Here is a 16,590-nt window from a genome sequence, read left to right as displayed (position 1 = left end):
CACCTTGATGGTTATCAAAATGAAAAATCAACGTGTCTAAAATGTTGTCAGTTGCGTTTATAATTTTTTAATTCAATAAAATGTATTGGAGGCACGCTGAAACTTGTACAGATTGATATTTGCAAATAAAGAAATATATTTTGAGGTTAACAGACCGTGCCACCGGGTCTTTATAACTCCCAGGACACGTAAAACGTTGCGCGCGACTAGGAGTAGAAACCCCACCTACCAGCCACTTACCCAAAGTTTCTTGTTGTCTCAAGTACCTACTAAATTTGTCCACGAGTATGAAAATAAAGAAAAATTAGCCTTATCATGATTATACTTACATAAAACATTAACATGATGAGTAGATCCGACATTTTCCGTAAGTTGCATATTGAAAGCTTGACAATTTACCAATAAAAACTTTCGATGTGGTTCAATAACAACAGTAATATTAGAAGTAGTGATCCATCCGCCTTCGGGTGAAATAATTTGTCTTGATGTAGCGTTACGAATATTTCTTCCATTTACTACCCACTTAATTTCTGCAGACGGATTGGAATTGGCTGTGGTACAAGTTAATGGTACCGGATCACCTACTCTTGCTTCTGTAGGCCCGGATATGGTAACATGATCTGGAGAAACTGCAAAAATATTTTACTCAAAAAATCAAGGTTTATAAGCTGTAAACTGCATTTAATGCATATCCTAATGGAATTGGCTTCAAAATGATATAAACAACCTTTTTAAGCTTATTTACAATACGTGCTAATTAGGGAAATCTGATCCTTATTAAAGGTTATCTATCTGTTCCACCACTGTCAGTTAGATATCAAACATCAACCAATACATATCTCCATGAAGACCAAATGGGAATTCTTCTTGAAAATGGACACAATAAGTGATAAAACAGCTCAAGCGGTCACTCAACGAGAAATATCCAATGCGCTGAAGATGAGTCATCAAAGCCGCGATTTCGGAAGAATAAGGTGCTGTGAGTGACAGAAGAAGACTTAAGGCAGCTTATATTGAGCCATATACTACCATAAAAATCATCTTCGGTACTTGTCTTATATCTCTTACAACTCGCTAAAACTTTTGTACGTTTATATCATGGACGCGCAAAAAAAAATTAAAAAAAAAACCCAATTTAACAAATTCTTAGTTATATAACAAAAACAAAAAATACTATGTTGTGAATTATTTCCAAATATTGTAAATACAAAAATATAAATGAGGACTTACATAAAACTGTCATTTGAACTTCTGCCTTCAATGGTGATTTTGACATTATATTGCTGGCTTCACATTTATATTTGGCCTTATTATCACTGGCATCAGCAGTAAATGAATAAATATTTTCTGATATCCTTCCTGATGTCCTATAAGCCATTCTAATTTGTTCTCCATTTTTGTACCAAATGAGTTGAGCTGGAGGGTTTCCACCTCTGCATCTACATACGAGTCCAACAGTTTGCCCCCTTCGAACTGTCTCCCCTTCACCATATCCCTCGATGTAGGGCATAGCTGTGAAAACTTAATATGTATGAATTCGTCTAAAATAGTCTCGAATATATCGAGAGAGCAGAGCTTTCAACTGAAGAGGCTCGAAGCTGCTCCAGTTGCCACTTTTGATAAATTTAGATATTCGACTAAAATGTAATACAATTTTTAGCAAACAGATTTTCATGTATTATTATTAATTAGATAATAGTGATGATGCTGAAGATGAAATGATAGAAGTAATTATTTGGACATGAAAGTGTATATTACAAAGAATTTAGAATATAAAAAATTACACTTTATGCATATACGAGTGCCGTTTATTTACACCCTCCGATAGACTAGAATTAAAAGACAAGTTCATATAAAATAATAATTTTATTACCAAAAGATTGGTACTTTTCGACATAATCACCGAAGAGATTGAGACATTTGTCATATCATCTTTAAAGAAATTTGCCACCATTGAATTCAATTAGCGTACAAAACAGACCTTGCGACTTTTGGAAATTCCATAGACAAACCAGAAATGGTGAATTTGCGATTTTCTTTAACCTTTCTGTCAACTCGTTTAACCAGTTCATCTGAAACGACAGATTAGCGTCCTTGGCCCCCTTCATCATTCATATATCATCATTACGGCCATTTTTAAACTTTGGGTACCATTCACGCACAACACCATCACTCATGAAGTTTTTTCCATACACACGACTCATTCTCCGATAGATTTCTGCAGCACTATGACCCTCAGTCTGTAGAAAACGAATCACATTTCGCAATTCACACTTGGCGGAAGCATCAATAATGGCAGACGTTGTAGAACAACGCCGACTGACGCCTAAATGTCAAAAATGGCGGAGTGTTTAGTGCGAGAGCTTCGCAGTCGTTTACAGCGCACGTCCGCTTTCTTCTGCCCGCGTAGTGTCTGCACGAAGCGATCGGAGATTGAAAAAAAAACGGCCTCCGTATTTTAGTCTATAAAGCTGTTGATTTCTATTTGACGAAAGAAATTTGAAATATCACATACCTGGTGGATATAGAACGCTAAGTTGAACAGTTGTTCTGAAGGGAATATCTTGCGATAATGCTTCATGTCTAGCTTCACAAGTGTATTCTGCAAAATCATCTTCAGCTGTTGGTTTAAGAGTTATTCTTGAATGAGTATCGTATCGCGTTACACGTTTGTCTTTGTTCTGCGCCAAAACCTCGATGACTTGGTCTTCACGACTCGCTACAGAAAAAAATCAATAAAAGGCGAGGTTGTTGCGTATAATTAGAGTTCAATATTATTTTCAATTTGGTAGTATTGCTATTTCCTATTCTTACAACTGAACATTGAGATTTTTTTTCAATATTTCTGGATTAATCTCAACCAAACACTTAGCACAAGGCATCTCATTTTTAGTATAACCCAGATCTTTTATTCTATTAAGATCGGAAATAGAAGGAAAGATTTTTTGTTCTTTTGTGGAAGAAGTTTGAATAAAATATTTCAGTTTATATTTATATACATATAATCATACTGAATATTATTTTACTTATATTTACTTACGTATATTGATCTCCACATTGCCTCTGTACCAAACAATTTTGGCTGCAGGTTTTGCATTCTTAACCCTACATTCCAAAGCAAATTCTTGATTTTCTTTTATCTCAATTTTCGAATTTGAAGCATGATCTAATATCTCTACCGACGATGGAGGGGCTGAAACAAAAAAAAACAATTTTTTATTGATGAAATTAATGATATATGGAGAATTGGGAATCAAAATTTTAAAATATGTGATAGTTAGACAAAAATTGACGATCTGCTGCTACCTAATGAATAACAGCTTTTAACTTGAAGAAAAGACGCAATATTATTTATCCCAAAGGCATTAAGTTTATCTAAAGTAACATGAAAGCTGAGCAAACAATTATTTTCAGTATATTTTCAAATATAAAATGAATACATACATTTTTAACCCCATCTATTATACAATCTGTCTTTATGAATGGCAATAAGTATATGGTATGAATGTTAAGAAAAAACATGACAGTGATTGTTCCAATAAACATACCCTAACAGAATCCAAAGTTTTGGTTAATGAAATTTGCAGTTCTTTCATAGAAACAGCAGAGTAGTGAAACTAAGAGTCAACGGGGATAAATCGAAGTTCATGATAATGACACCACAAAGGAAAAGAGCAATGAGAAGTCTTCCAATACAACTGAATAAAAAAAAAGTTATAATTCCAATCGTTTTTACAGCTTAGTGTTTCTCAATGCTAAAATATTTTGGGTATTTCATCCGAATGCATATTCCAGATTTAGTAACTTTTTTGTTGAAGGTTTCGGCTTATACCAGATGACTCCTTCTATCAACATTCTAAGTGAGGTTGTTTTTTCACCCTTTCACTATGTATATAGATAAATGAATGTGAATGTGTTAGCTACGACATTCCAATTTCTGTTCTTTATTCTCTTCTGGAACCATCCTTGTACCATTTCTAGTATAGTATTTGTTTTGACTCCATCTGTTTTCACATTTTATTGTTTGTCTGAGATAAACTTTTTTGGGCATATCATCCTAATGGATATTCCAGATTTAATCACTTTTTTTAGGGAAGTATCGGTTCATCCCTAGTGAATGCTCTGAGCCACAAAAGAAGAAATATTTCTTGGCCAAGCTCCAACAACAAGAAGCTTAAATTTATTATTTTGTCATGGATATTGTCTCGAATAAATACATAATATGTCCATTTCAAAAACTTAGAACAAGTTCAAAGTTTTATATATTTTGGGGTGGTTATCAATGACGACTGTGAAGGGAAGTAAACACTGAATGTGATAATAACAAAAACACGAATAAAAAAATCAGATCCAAAGGCTGGGTCACATAGATGCCAAATTTTAAAAGAAAAAAAAAAAAGAACAAGAAGGAACAAGAAAAAAAGGAAGACCAAGAAAAAGATGATACGCGGAGGTAATTGAAGACTTATGAGAGAGAGAGAGAGAGAGAGAGAGAGAAACTGAGGACTGGAAAAAAGAAGCGAAAAATAGGAAACAGATAAATCGTTTTCAAGCTATGAGCCTAAAAGGCCTGCGTGTAGCACCTATATACATATTACAGATATGTTGACCTACAGCGCTTCAATCTCCTCATCTCGGAATTGGTTGGTTGACAAGCACATCAAGATGTACTTTGACTATATTTTTTACCAAACTTCTTCTCCTTTACTGGTTGAATACTTAGATCATTCGCAATTACGTCATTTGGAATATATAACTGGGTGTTCACTATCTTTCGAAACACTTTACCTTAAAATCTTTCCAAAATGGCTAGATTTGGTTGTAGTGCCCCATAATTGGATACCATATGTCCAGATGGGCTTGAGCAATAACATTTTGAAGGATACAAGTTTTTGCCAATTTAATCTAGATTCAAGATGTATGCCAATTGACTTAGTAAATTTTACAGAAGACCAATTATCTGTACTATTTCTGATTGTTATACGAATTGATTTATAAGGATGGTTCCAGAAGTACCTGGAGATGACGGTAGATTTGTAGACACCACGTTGTTTAGTACTTGTTTGGCAGCCATTCATAGTGGACTAAAGTGGTCATCGTTATGTGATAATACATTATTTTCATTTGAAGTCTTTAGCCCAACCAATATAAAAGATGAATTAGATTCTACTCTGGGTGAGATGGTTCCTTCGTTATCAACAGAAAAATATTGGATAGCAGAGTTAAAACGAGGCCGGATGACCTGCGAAGACCAGCATCGCAGAGGTCGTCCGAATGAGTTGACAATTCCAGAAATGTTGAAGAAAATCAACTAGAAGATCGTCGACTGGAAGTGCGCAAGTTAGCAGACGTAGTAGGCATTTCAAAAAGGCAGTACACTGCACGCAGATTGACTAAAAATTTGAAAATCTGCTTTCATTTTCCAAATTTTTTGCCGATTTGTCTATTCAGTGCAGTCTGTAAGTTGTGAAATGTCTTAAACGTGTACTCTGATCGGCTTCTCAAAGGACATCGGTCTTTGGTAACAACGCTACCACGAACTATATGAGTGATGATGTAGTGGTAGTATACAGTGTGTTCAGTATTTCCTCTTTACTACCATAGCAAGCATAATTATTTTGATATGCTATTTGTTAAAATTGTTTATGGTGTTTAGTGACAAAAAAAGTGATAAAAAAGTCTGTTTACTAATTTTGTGACTAAGTGCAAGATTTTATCACCTTATACAAAATTCGTATAAGTATTCGAAAGAAATTAACAGTGTTTTTGTATGTTGATATTCTGGATGAATGAGCGTTACATGTTAGTGATTATTTGAAAAGCTTTGATTCAGTATCGAAGAGCGGGCATCATTAACATAATTTTTTTATCAAAGTAATTTAAATAATAGTAAAATCGTAGAGACTCTCGACGATTTTGTCGTATTTCACGTCTAATGCACTATCTTGTTTTAAAACCTTTTAAGTCTGTTTATTCATATTCCCGCATTTGAAACGGCGATGTAAAAGTATTTTTTTTTCTCATTCAAATTCTCCTTTCACCTTTTTTATTTACAAATACACAGCTGAAACGATTCGAAATGTATATTATACAAATGTAACGAGCTCATTATACGAATACTGTACTTACAGTGGTAGTGTATATGAAAGTAACAAACGATTAAAAATAAATGATTCGACAGCAATTATTCGAAATGGCCTATATTAATTTCATCCTCATTATCATTAATTAAATTATATATAATTTATGAGATTCATTATTTTCTTTCGGATGAAGTTTTTTTCATTTTTGGAAAACCAGATCTTTTCAAAACATCAAATCTAGTAAAATATGCTTTCAAATTAAATGCAATCTGATATTCTGTGTACGATCACAAAGATGGTAACATGAAATTTGAAAGTTCACATTCACAAAAAAAATTTGAGAAAAGTATTAAAATACATTGCCTGGGCATTTATTTCTTAAAATTAATATCGTCCAAATGTAAACTGTTGCAAATGATGGCATTTTGTGGCGGATATTTTTTTTCAATTGTGCCAAGGAAGTCGGTTTTTTAGCATTAATTTTAGATATGACATAACCCCATAGAAAAAAGTGCATAGGTGTTAAATGGATACTGTGTGAAGGCCAATTTATGTCACCCCTCCTAGAGAAATAATTGCAGGAACTCTTAGCGTGGATCTGTGTGAAGTAGCTCCATTCAGCTGGAACCATATGCTTTGTTTATAACATCTAATATCTATACCTAAAGCTCTGAATTCACTGCGTGTCTCCTTTCAATTTAAAAAAAGGGCCTCTAGTTCCTTCATACGGCCACTTCAGGCGAATATGTGTGGTTCATGATGTTTGTATTGTGGATTGGTTGCAGTCCAGTAGCCAGAATTTTGTTTGTTGACGTGTCCATTAAGATAAGAATGAGCTTCATCCGAAAACTTTGCCAATTATCTAGCTAGTACAAATGGAAATCCCTTCGAGGTTATACCAGCAGAATACAGTTTCTTCAAGAATTATCCAGACCCTGATATATGAGTTTATAAAAGAATTCGTCCTGGACGTCCAGATGGAGACACAACGATTGTGGACCTGCGAGCTATAATTTACAGTCCAGATTCTACTAGTTAGTCCAAAATAAACTTGGATGAGGAATCTACCTAAAGAAGTTATCTGGAACCAATTTCATTCCAATGAGTTCCCAATATCATTTTCAAAATTGAAGCATTTACTGGATTTGAAAATGGTATCACCAGCTGATTGTCAATCATTCCATAACTTGCCCCATGATGACTAAACTTATATATACGTAGGGCAGACATCTCAGTATTTAGAAAATAGATTAAAAGGTCATCATAAAAACGGAAATGCTAGAAATGATAAAAAAGACATAAATACGACGTAATTGATTACTGCTAAGTATTTGAGATGTAAGGAGGTAAATGTAAAGACAAAAATTAATTTTTTCAATACAACAAATTTCTATTTTGATTTGATTCTTATTTTGAAAATTTGATCATGATGCAGATGATTCATTGATTGATATAAATACGCAAATTTTCAGTGTCAATATTATATACTGATAAAAACTGAAATAAGTTGAAACGTCAATTTTTATCTGTTTTTCGAAAATTATTAGAAAAAACTAATTTTAAAACAGAAGAGACCTAGAATGCAGAACATTTAGAAGCATACTCATATTTTTATAGTGTGATTATTTATTTGTTTTTTCGTTATTGTTGATTGGTTGTAGGAAATTTTGAAAAAAAACGGAAACAACTACGTTCAAAGATATGTTCAAATTCGGAGTTTTTTACTGGGGGAACGAAATTAATTTCCCCGATTTCGGGAGGGTTCGATGTAGAAAGGGGTTTTCTTCGCTGATATCAATACGAGCGATCAAATCAAAACAAACTAAACTAAATCGAAAAATTCCTCGGTAAATAACACGTTCCTCTGGGCCTTGAACGAGTGGATATGTATTATTATAATTAAGAATGTCAGTTCTTCAATTATACTCATAAGAAGAATTTAAGTAACTCGTTAAGTTTTGGAGCACATTTCTTTATCCTATGTTAAACAGTAATGAGTATTGAGACCGATTCATAAACTAGACTTTCCGTTTGGCGTTGCCGTTGACATTTGCTGTTAAATAAGTAAATAGTTGCCGTTTGACGTCGCTGTTTGCAGATCGTTGGCGACTTTCAACATTATCTTGTCCCGTTGGCCGTTCGCACTATCAATAGAAAAGAGCCAATTACATCCGTTTACGTTTATCACGTTATTTTGTTTCTCTTTCTGTTTGTTTATGGTGGTCTTTTGGCTTTGCTTGTTTTATCTTCGTTATTTTCGATAATATCGTCCATAAATACAAATAAAAACAGAAAATTTCCACGAAAATGAAAAGTAGGACACACGTCAATAAGAAGAAAAACATTTTTAAATCGAAAAAAGTTTTATTCATCTATGAATTTCATTAATATGATACTGCGTTGCTGGACGTATTTCTTTAACTTATAAATACCAACAGATGTGTTACTAATAGACCAAAAAGAAAATTTAAATATCTTCTTTCTTTTGTACAAGGAGACGAAAATGTAGAGGTATAACAAAATTGATTATCCATTACAACAAGAGACAAAACTGCCAAACGATTTTACAGAATTAGAAACAGTAAAATACATTAACTTTTACGTAGATTCTTTTCCAACGGCATTTTGTTAGAGGAATTTGGCAAAAACAACAATTATAGAAAACAGTTTGTTTCATTTTCGAAGTTAAATTGAAATTTAAAGCTTTGTTTTACCTTAAGTCCATTCGATATACATGAACGTCCCAGCTGGGACACAATAGTTTCTAAAAGCAATTAAATTACAATACGTTTCCAATAACTTATTCCATTATACCTGAAGTCGATAGTGCTCTTTAAAGTCGAGGGGTGAAGCTCACCAATACAATAATTCCGTTTAATTGGAATTTAATATTTTATCTATACGCAGATTTGTTAATTACCGTCATGTTAATAATGAGTATTTAGAATTCTTGTCACATTTCAAGAAGAAATTAATGAAAATGAAGAATATTATCAGATATTATCGAAATTTTTAGAAAGAATCAATGATTTGTCATATAATTTCTCGAATTTTCTGACTGAAGCTATAAAAAAGACTTTTGACAGGTTTGTCATGACAACCTTCCACTTGTCGACTGGCTTAGTACCTTAGAAAGGTTAGAGATCAACGTTGGTGTTCCACAGGGATGCTTCTTGTCACCTAATACCGATCTTGAAGGCATTCTGGAATGGGTGGAAGCATTCTGGTTGAGTTGAATGAAGCAAAGACCCCCGCCGCTATTTTTACAAAGAATACTGGCACTGCAACTAAGGATTTGGTCCTTTCTGGACATAAAATCATCACCATCACCGCATATTCACTTGATGGGTGATGAGGTTGGAAGCAATATGTCCTGACATAGTCACGTGGCCAATTTAGCCAAGGTAGCTTCACAAGAACTTCAAGACCAAAAAGCTATACACCCCCACAACTGATTCGCCCATCTTTAGAATCTTGCTCGCACATTTGGAGCTCGGGTTCCAAACATACCCTGAAGATGCTCGACTCAACACAGAAGAGAGCAGTTCGACTTTACGTTTACCATTTTGTGCTTGTTTTTTCATAACGACATCACAAATCACTAGGGAAAATAGCTTCCTATCATAATCAATGTTTTATGTAATCAATATAAAGCAAAACTTAACTTTTATGGAAAATCTATAAGTCTAAGAAATTCCGACTATCATTGAGATATTTGTTGAAATCAATGATTACGTTTATGCAAATGTTTGAATGGTTTAAACGTAACTTTATCTTGGCTAAGCTAAACAGGAAATCGGAATTGGTAGAAAAACAGAAAATAATCATCTGGAGAAGAAAATAAGTCCGCAAAATGGTGGAAACTTTGAACAAAAAGAATTCACTATTTAGAACATACACCGGTTAACATTGGACATACAAAAAGAGATAATTAATATTAGATATTCAAACGAAAAGGTATGAAAAGACACTATGAGTATAATGAAAATCTTCATTCAAAAGTAATCATCAGAGGTCTCTTTATCTCTATCTCACTTTTTAACGAGCTTAAGTATTCGCTGTTCCCAGAAATCAGTCCTCTAGTATGTGAAATTGTCGAAAGAGGTGAAGCGCTTTCCTTTGACATGTATATCTGTTGGAAACTATTTAGATGGAAGTCGCGGTATCGTAGAGCAGATACTCAAGCTCTTCCCACTTGATCTTGATCTACGTGGTAACGTGTAGATGCACATTTTCGTAGAGCCAAATCACTCCTCTATCAGCAGCTCAAGCTATTTACTCTTGATGGACTAAGGAATGTTTTCACGGTACACTCTACTGTTACTGAGCTTGTTATGTTCCCCGAATTTCGATGAGTGAATCCATTATCTTGAAGCCGCATTTTCAAATTAAAACAGGTTTGGTTGTTAAGACGTTTCGTAACTTCCAACGTGCATACCCCTTATAAAAAATTGAGATTCTCCGCTACTGGTGATTGGATTGGAGTTTTAGTTTACCGATAACTTATTTAACATACAATTTACTCTAATATTAAATGAGCAAATAATGTCTGTCTTAGTTTAAAACCATATCAATATATTTGTTATACCTAGTTGTGTTTTGAGTTGTGATATGTGTTATTTTTTTTTATCAAGAAACATCAGAGATATAGTGGAAATAGTTTGTTAAATAGCAGACAAAATAGATAAATTCAATGAAACGGTTATTTTATGAGAGACATTATTTTAACACAAAATTGTATGTACATAAAATGTCCACTTCACGTGAGTACATTTACGATTCGACAGGTGTTTTTAGTTTGCTCATAATATTTGCTTTTTAAATGTATCCAGGGTCAACACTAATGGTTGGTGACAGTATGTTTGGATATAGGAATCAGGTGGAAATAAATTAATTGTATATGCACAATATTATAATTTATATTCTTTATATAAACACGGTCTTCTCAAACATTTATATATATATATATATATATATATATATATATATATATATCAAGGTCAAGATATTTGAAACTTTACATAAAATAGTGTCGTGCCAATCTTAAAATCTTGCCGTGACACTCTTTTATATAACCTACAATGAGACTTGAGAATAATCTTAGACTCTAGGTGATTTCAAGTGAGAGACTCCGAAACTTAAGACAACAACACCAATAACACCGTTAGAGAAAAAAAACGTTTACAACAGTAAAAAAAATTATTCCGAATCGAGAAAAAACGTCGAACCGTAGTCCTCATCAAGGTGAGAAGTCAACCAAGTAAAACCATCGGAATCCGACGCATGTCTAGCGGTTTGGTAAAAGGGTAGCAACCTTAAAATTTGGAAGAGCCGGCAGACCGTCCACCACGCAGCCTATGGCAAAGATAACATCTAGAGTAGAGTAAGTGTATTGAATGTGTTTAGGTCTGTTGAAAGGTTTTCTGGGCAGGTTCGTCCGAACTTAAGTGGTAGACACCGAAGAAAGCCGATATAAGTCAAAGAACTGTGAGAGGTAGGTTATCGTTGATGTAGCAGGTTTTTTGCGGTTTCCCTGTAACCTAGTGAACCGGTTTACCAGCCCGACGATATAATAAAAAAATAACGAAAAAAATATTGACATAAAAAAGCAAACAAACAAAAAATAACAACAACAAATACAAAAAAAACTTCCTAAAACCTGGAAGGAACCGTGTGTTTCTTACACTAAAACTTTGGTTGTCCGTTTTTTCCTTTTTGCAGTCTGAAGCATTTCGATCACTAAGCAATCACCACAACCACAGCCCTGCAGAGAAGCAACTCATATCAGGGCCAATTCCAATTAACCTTCTTCTCTATAAAAAATTTCTTATCCCACTAAAATATATCCAAGGAGTCTCTCTCTCTCTCCTCGATTGAGGGAGCGGAGTTTTCAGCTTTTGCCAAACGTTCATACCGAAGGTAAAGAAATTGCTACTGGAAGAACTGAGTTTTTACGCTTCAATAGGAGTCGCGAAACTGTCATTGAAAGAGCTGGGATATCTGTAGTGGCGATGTTTGGGTCTTCAGCCAGCCAATTAGGAAAACTTCAAACTTCAAACATTGTTACCGAAGACAGAGAATTCATAAAAGTGCATGTGGTAGTTTGCTAAAGCGAGATCTGACAAGCGTAGAGTTGCTAGAGCTTAGTTTTTACACGTCACCTAAACGCGCTTGTCTTCACGCACCTGCTTTCGTAATGCTGCACCACTTAGCAACTGTTAGTTGCTAAGAACCCGTAAATTTGATGTGTCTTTATGTATAGTTTTTTTAGTTATCAATAAAATGTATCATATTCAACAGTTATTTCACGAGATACCAATTCAAGATAGCCAGTAAAAACTGTTTAATTGGCTTCCGCCTGTTGGTCACCAGAATATTGACCGGATTCTCTTCTTCACTAAACTGCTCATAGCATACCACTAGAAAAAACTGGCAATCCCGTACCTTGGTTATCAAACCGACACGTATCGATGAAAGGACGTGACAACAAAAATCTGAAGCTCGGATGTAGACTTTGATATAATCATATTTTGACCACACCGTTTTAGAATTGTTAAATATTGTACAAATGTTTCTATATAATGATGAGCCATCCTGTAATTCCCATAGAGTTATAATTATCAACATTCTCAACGATCTCTGTGTCGCTAGACGCGAATGTAACAAGCGAAATTAATATTTCAACATTCGTTCGTTCTAGCCTGTTGCAATATTCATTTTGTTGCCGTATTAATTCCGTTTAGCCGGATAGAACGCTCTATTTTGCGAAGAAATGAGACGCTTCTAATGACTTGTAGTTGTTTTGTACGAGTTGGGAAAGCGACTATAGTTTCACAATTGCTTTGGCTACTGGTTTGAATACTACATTCTGTTTTATCTACATTCTAATTGAAAAATGATTAAGAGTGTCGATAACATATTTATACACTATTGAATTTTAATCTACAACAGTTATTTGTGGGAAGAAGAAATATCAACGGAACCCAATAAAATCAAATCACCACATCGCCTTTTCGTCTGATTACTGCTTTTATTAGTCTTGAGATTAAGCAAAATGAGCTGTTTCTTCATGTTTAGCCACAAGGCTTCAATAGAAGTAAGATCTGGATTACTGGACGTTTATTTTAACACTGCAATATCATTTTCTCAAATTTAATGTTCTTCTTTTATAGTCATATGAAAATGTTTTCAATTTGAGGTATAAAGTTATTTTGAAGCACATTTAGGTGCTTAGCAGCATTCGTAATACCTGCCACGAAGAGCAGGCTGTGACTTCATTAGCAGACTTGGATCCTTAAATGATAACAGAAGCTGCAAACTTGATTGTCATCTAAAGACAGTCATTCTGAGCGGATTGCTAACAAACGAAAACAAATATATTTCAAGATCAATGGTTAATCAGAAGGAAATCTGAAGCAGATCTCATCACATCACTGAGAGCTGACAGTTCTAACAGATTGGCCTCAATGTTTTCTGATTGCTAACAAATGAAAGATACAAAAAATGAGATGATTTCTACTAGTACCAAGTCATACATCAAATCTGGCTTCATCACTCCAAAGCTCCTTTGGGATATAGACAAAAATTTTGTTTATAAAGCATCGATTAAAAATATTAACAAAAGAAGCCTTTCTCGTATGTTTTGAAAACTATTTTCAACCGTTGCATCATAAGTTACTGTTGAAAAAAATTTTGTAGCTGCTGTAGAATCACTTCCAGTTCTTGATTTTTGAAAACACTGACCCCGTTGTTTTTGATAATTAAATATTGTATTAAAATGTATATCATGACTCCTCAACACTTTCAGTAATTTGAAAAGCATATTGACTTTCCAAAGGTAAATAACTAATTATTTCCTTCACTACTCACTTCAAAACAGGTTTTTCGCGTTCCACTTTTATTACGAAAAGGTAAGTTTTACCTTATCGAAGCCGATAAACCAACCATTCAACTCAAGTTGTCTGTTATATTTATTTTGCGCAAAACACCAATCATTTTCTAAAAAATATTTCAACATAATATAATGACGGTCATCACATAGCAAAAATTTCATCACATATGATTTCATTTATTAAGAATTGTACAAGCGAAGATAATTTGAGTAAAATTAAACAGATCGGGTCAAACTGTAAATTGCCTCGCATATTGTGGTTTGATTTTAAAATTTCGTCTCATTGTGACACCTTGCCTTGCATTTTTGTCAATTGTAGTCTGAAAAATGTTTGTCAAAAGCATTGTTTCCTGAATAGCATCTCTTCTGAACATTCCTAGACTACCAAGTTGGTTGGAAACAATTAAAATCACTTTTTTAGCATTTATTGCTTGTTGTTTTCTCTTCTCAACTATTTGAATTCTTTGGCTCATGTAGAACGTTTACCGAATCTGCAAATCGACTTGTTGACGGTTGATCTTGAAGCCACAGTATGTGTTGTTCATAAAACTATTATTTTAGTATAATTTGACTTAAATACACCCACAGCTCACAACTTACTACTGACTATGAACCGGAAACTTAACTAAAAGTACTCTGGAAATTAAAGAAGAGATATTTCGAACAACTATTTCTAAATAATGATAAACTATAAAGATTCTTCGAAAATCAATTTAATAAGATCTCACGTTTCAATTCTCACAATTTTCAGAACATCTATAGGTGTGTAAATTGGAAGTAGTAACTGTCTAGACCATTTTTTCGGTTGAAATTAATAGCTGTCCATCTTTTCACTCAAGTCAGTAATTCAAACTTCATCAATTTACCTCAAACCTCAATTTTGAGCCAATATTTGTCTTAGAAACCATTTTAGTCCGTATAACTTCTCCAAGGATTGAGTACACGTGATGAAACTCTTAAATACGCTGATTCGGTTTAGTGCCTTTCACGTCTGTGATCCTACTCGACGTTTTTCAACCGTAAAAAAAGAAAAACCAGGCCATAAAAAAGATTCCACGAGATTAAATGGTTTGAGAGCTCTTGGAAGTTTATCTTTTTCTTTTTAAGGTTAAAAATTAATAAAGGGTTGTGTCGATTGAGTATCTATTGGGAAAAGGGAAACGCTGATATATTTTAGGTGAGGTTCGGAATTTGAGGGGCGAAAATATGATTTATTGGAGCTTTTAAACTTTTGAAAGTTCATTTATGATAATGAAATGATTGCGGATAAGCAGATTTTTGAATTTATAGAAAGAAAAATAATTCGCTTTCATCTTTAAGGTATATCCCACAAATTATAAGAATAATCAGAAACATTTTTTAATCAATTTTAAGTGTATTATAATCTAGCACATGTTATTCGACTTCAATTTGATTCTAAATCAAGTTTTAATTAGAATTTAGTTCCCAGTTTAGATATCCGAAAAAGTTTAAATGGACAGTTGACAAAAACTGACATTGGGAATATATTTAGAAAGCAGACTACTGCAATTTCGACCATTTATAAAAGAATAAGTTAAGGTCGACGAGGAATACCTTGTTAGAACCTTTCAAGAAGTGGACGATCTAAATCTTTGACTAATGTCCAATCAAATAGATTAGTGGAATTTGTAAAAGACGAAGGTAAATTTCCCACAGGTCGTTCAATCGAGAACTAAAGTGAAAGCGAGTTACATATCAGAAAGTAAGAAATGTCCAAAATATTCTGAAGATCAGTTGCATAGAATTCCGATATGTTACCGCATTGAGAAGAACAGAGTTGTGATCATGGATAGTGCAATTGAATAAATTAGCCCTTGAAGTATAATTTAAATTGTGAATATTGTTAACTAGATGTTGAGAAGTGCTGAATTTTGTTATATATGTTATAAAACTCAAACAATGTTAGATAGATATTAAGTTGAAAAATAGGACATATAAAGAAGTTTGAGGTTATGTTACAAATACACTGATGACTCTTTTGAATATTTGGAGCTAACCAATACAATTTTGGAACAGTATCGACCTTTAACTATCTAGGAATAACATTGGGACAAACAACCCGAGAAAGGATAAAGGATAGGATACAAAAGGGCTATCAAGCCTATGGAAGAAACAAAAACCTACTAAAAAACAAAAACATAACCAAACAAAACAAAATAAAAATGTACAAAATCCTAATAAGACCAGTAATCACATATGCGATGGAAACAACAGTAATGAACAAAAGAGAAGAAGAAGAACTTGTAAGAACCGAAAGAAAGATAATGAGAACTATAACAGGTCCAAACATAACAAGGAAGGGAGAAAGGAGAGCAAAGAAAAAATAGAGAAAGAACTGGGGAAGGAGAATATAGTGAGATACATAAAAGCACAAAGACTCAAATTGCCTGGACATGTAATGAGAAGAAAACCAATTGAAATGGTCAAAAGAATAACGCAATGGATCCCACTGTGGCCAAGGAGAAAGTGCAGGCCGAGAAAAACTCGGAGAAACGAAATAGAGGAAGACATAAGAGCACTCAATATAGAAAACTAGAGAGCAAAATTCCGCAACCGAAAAGAATGGAAAATAATAACAAAAGCAGCCAAAACAAA

At 33.7% G+C, this 16,590-nt stretch overlaps 1 protein-coding gene across 2 annotated transcripts in view; it reads right to left on the bottom strand.

Moving 5' to 3' along the window:
- Positions 1-16,590, bottom strand: part of LOC130441277 (nephrin) — a 177,346-nt gene that overhangs the window by 13,422 nt on the left and 147,334 nt on the right. For both annotated transcript variants that reach the window (XM_056774879.1, XM_056774878.1), the window contains exons 4-7: positions 3,041-3,193; positions 2,516-2,719; positions 1,231-1,512; positions 330-629 (exon numbers count right to left, since the gene is read on the bottom strand). In XM_056774879.1, coding sequence (XP_056630857.1) covers positions 330-629; positions 1,231-1,512; positions 2,516-2,719; positions 3,041-3,193 — 939 coding nt within the window. The remainder of the gene's footprint in view (positions 1-329; positions 630-1,230; positions 1,513-2,515; positions 2,720-3,040; positions 3,194-16,590) is intronic.

This window comes from Diorhabda sublineata, chromosome 3 (assembly GCF_026230105.1).
Source record: "Diorhabda sublineata isolate icDioSubl1.1 chromosome 3, icDioSubl1.1, whole genome shotgun sequence".
Taxonomy (NCBI): Eukaryota; Metazoa; Arthropoda; class Insecta; order Coleoptera; family Chrysomelidae; genus Diorhabda; species Diorhabda sublineata.
Note: the sequence above shows the minus strand (reverse complement) of the source record. Positions and strands in the feature narration are given on the sequence as shown.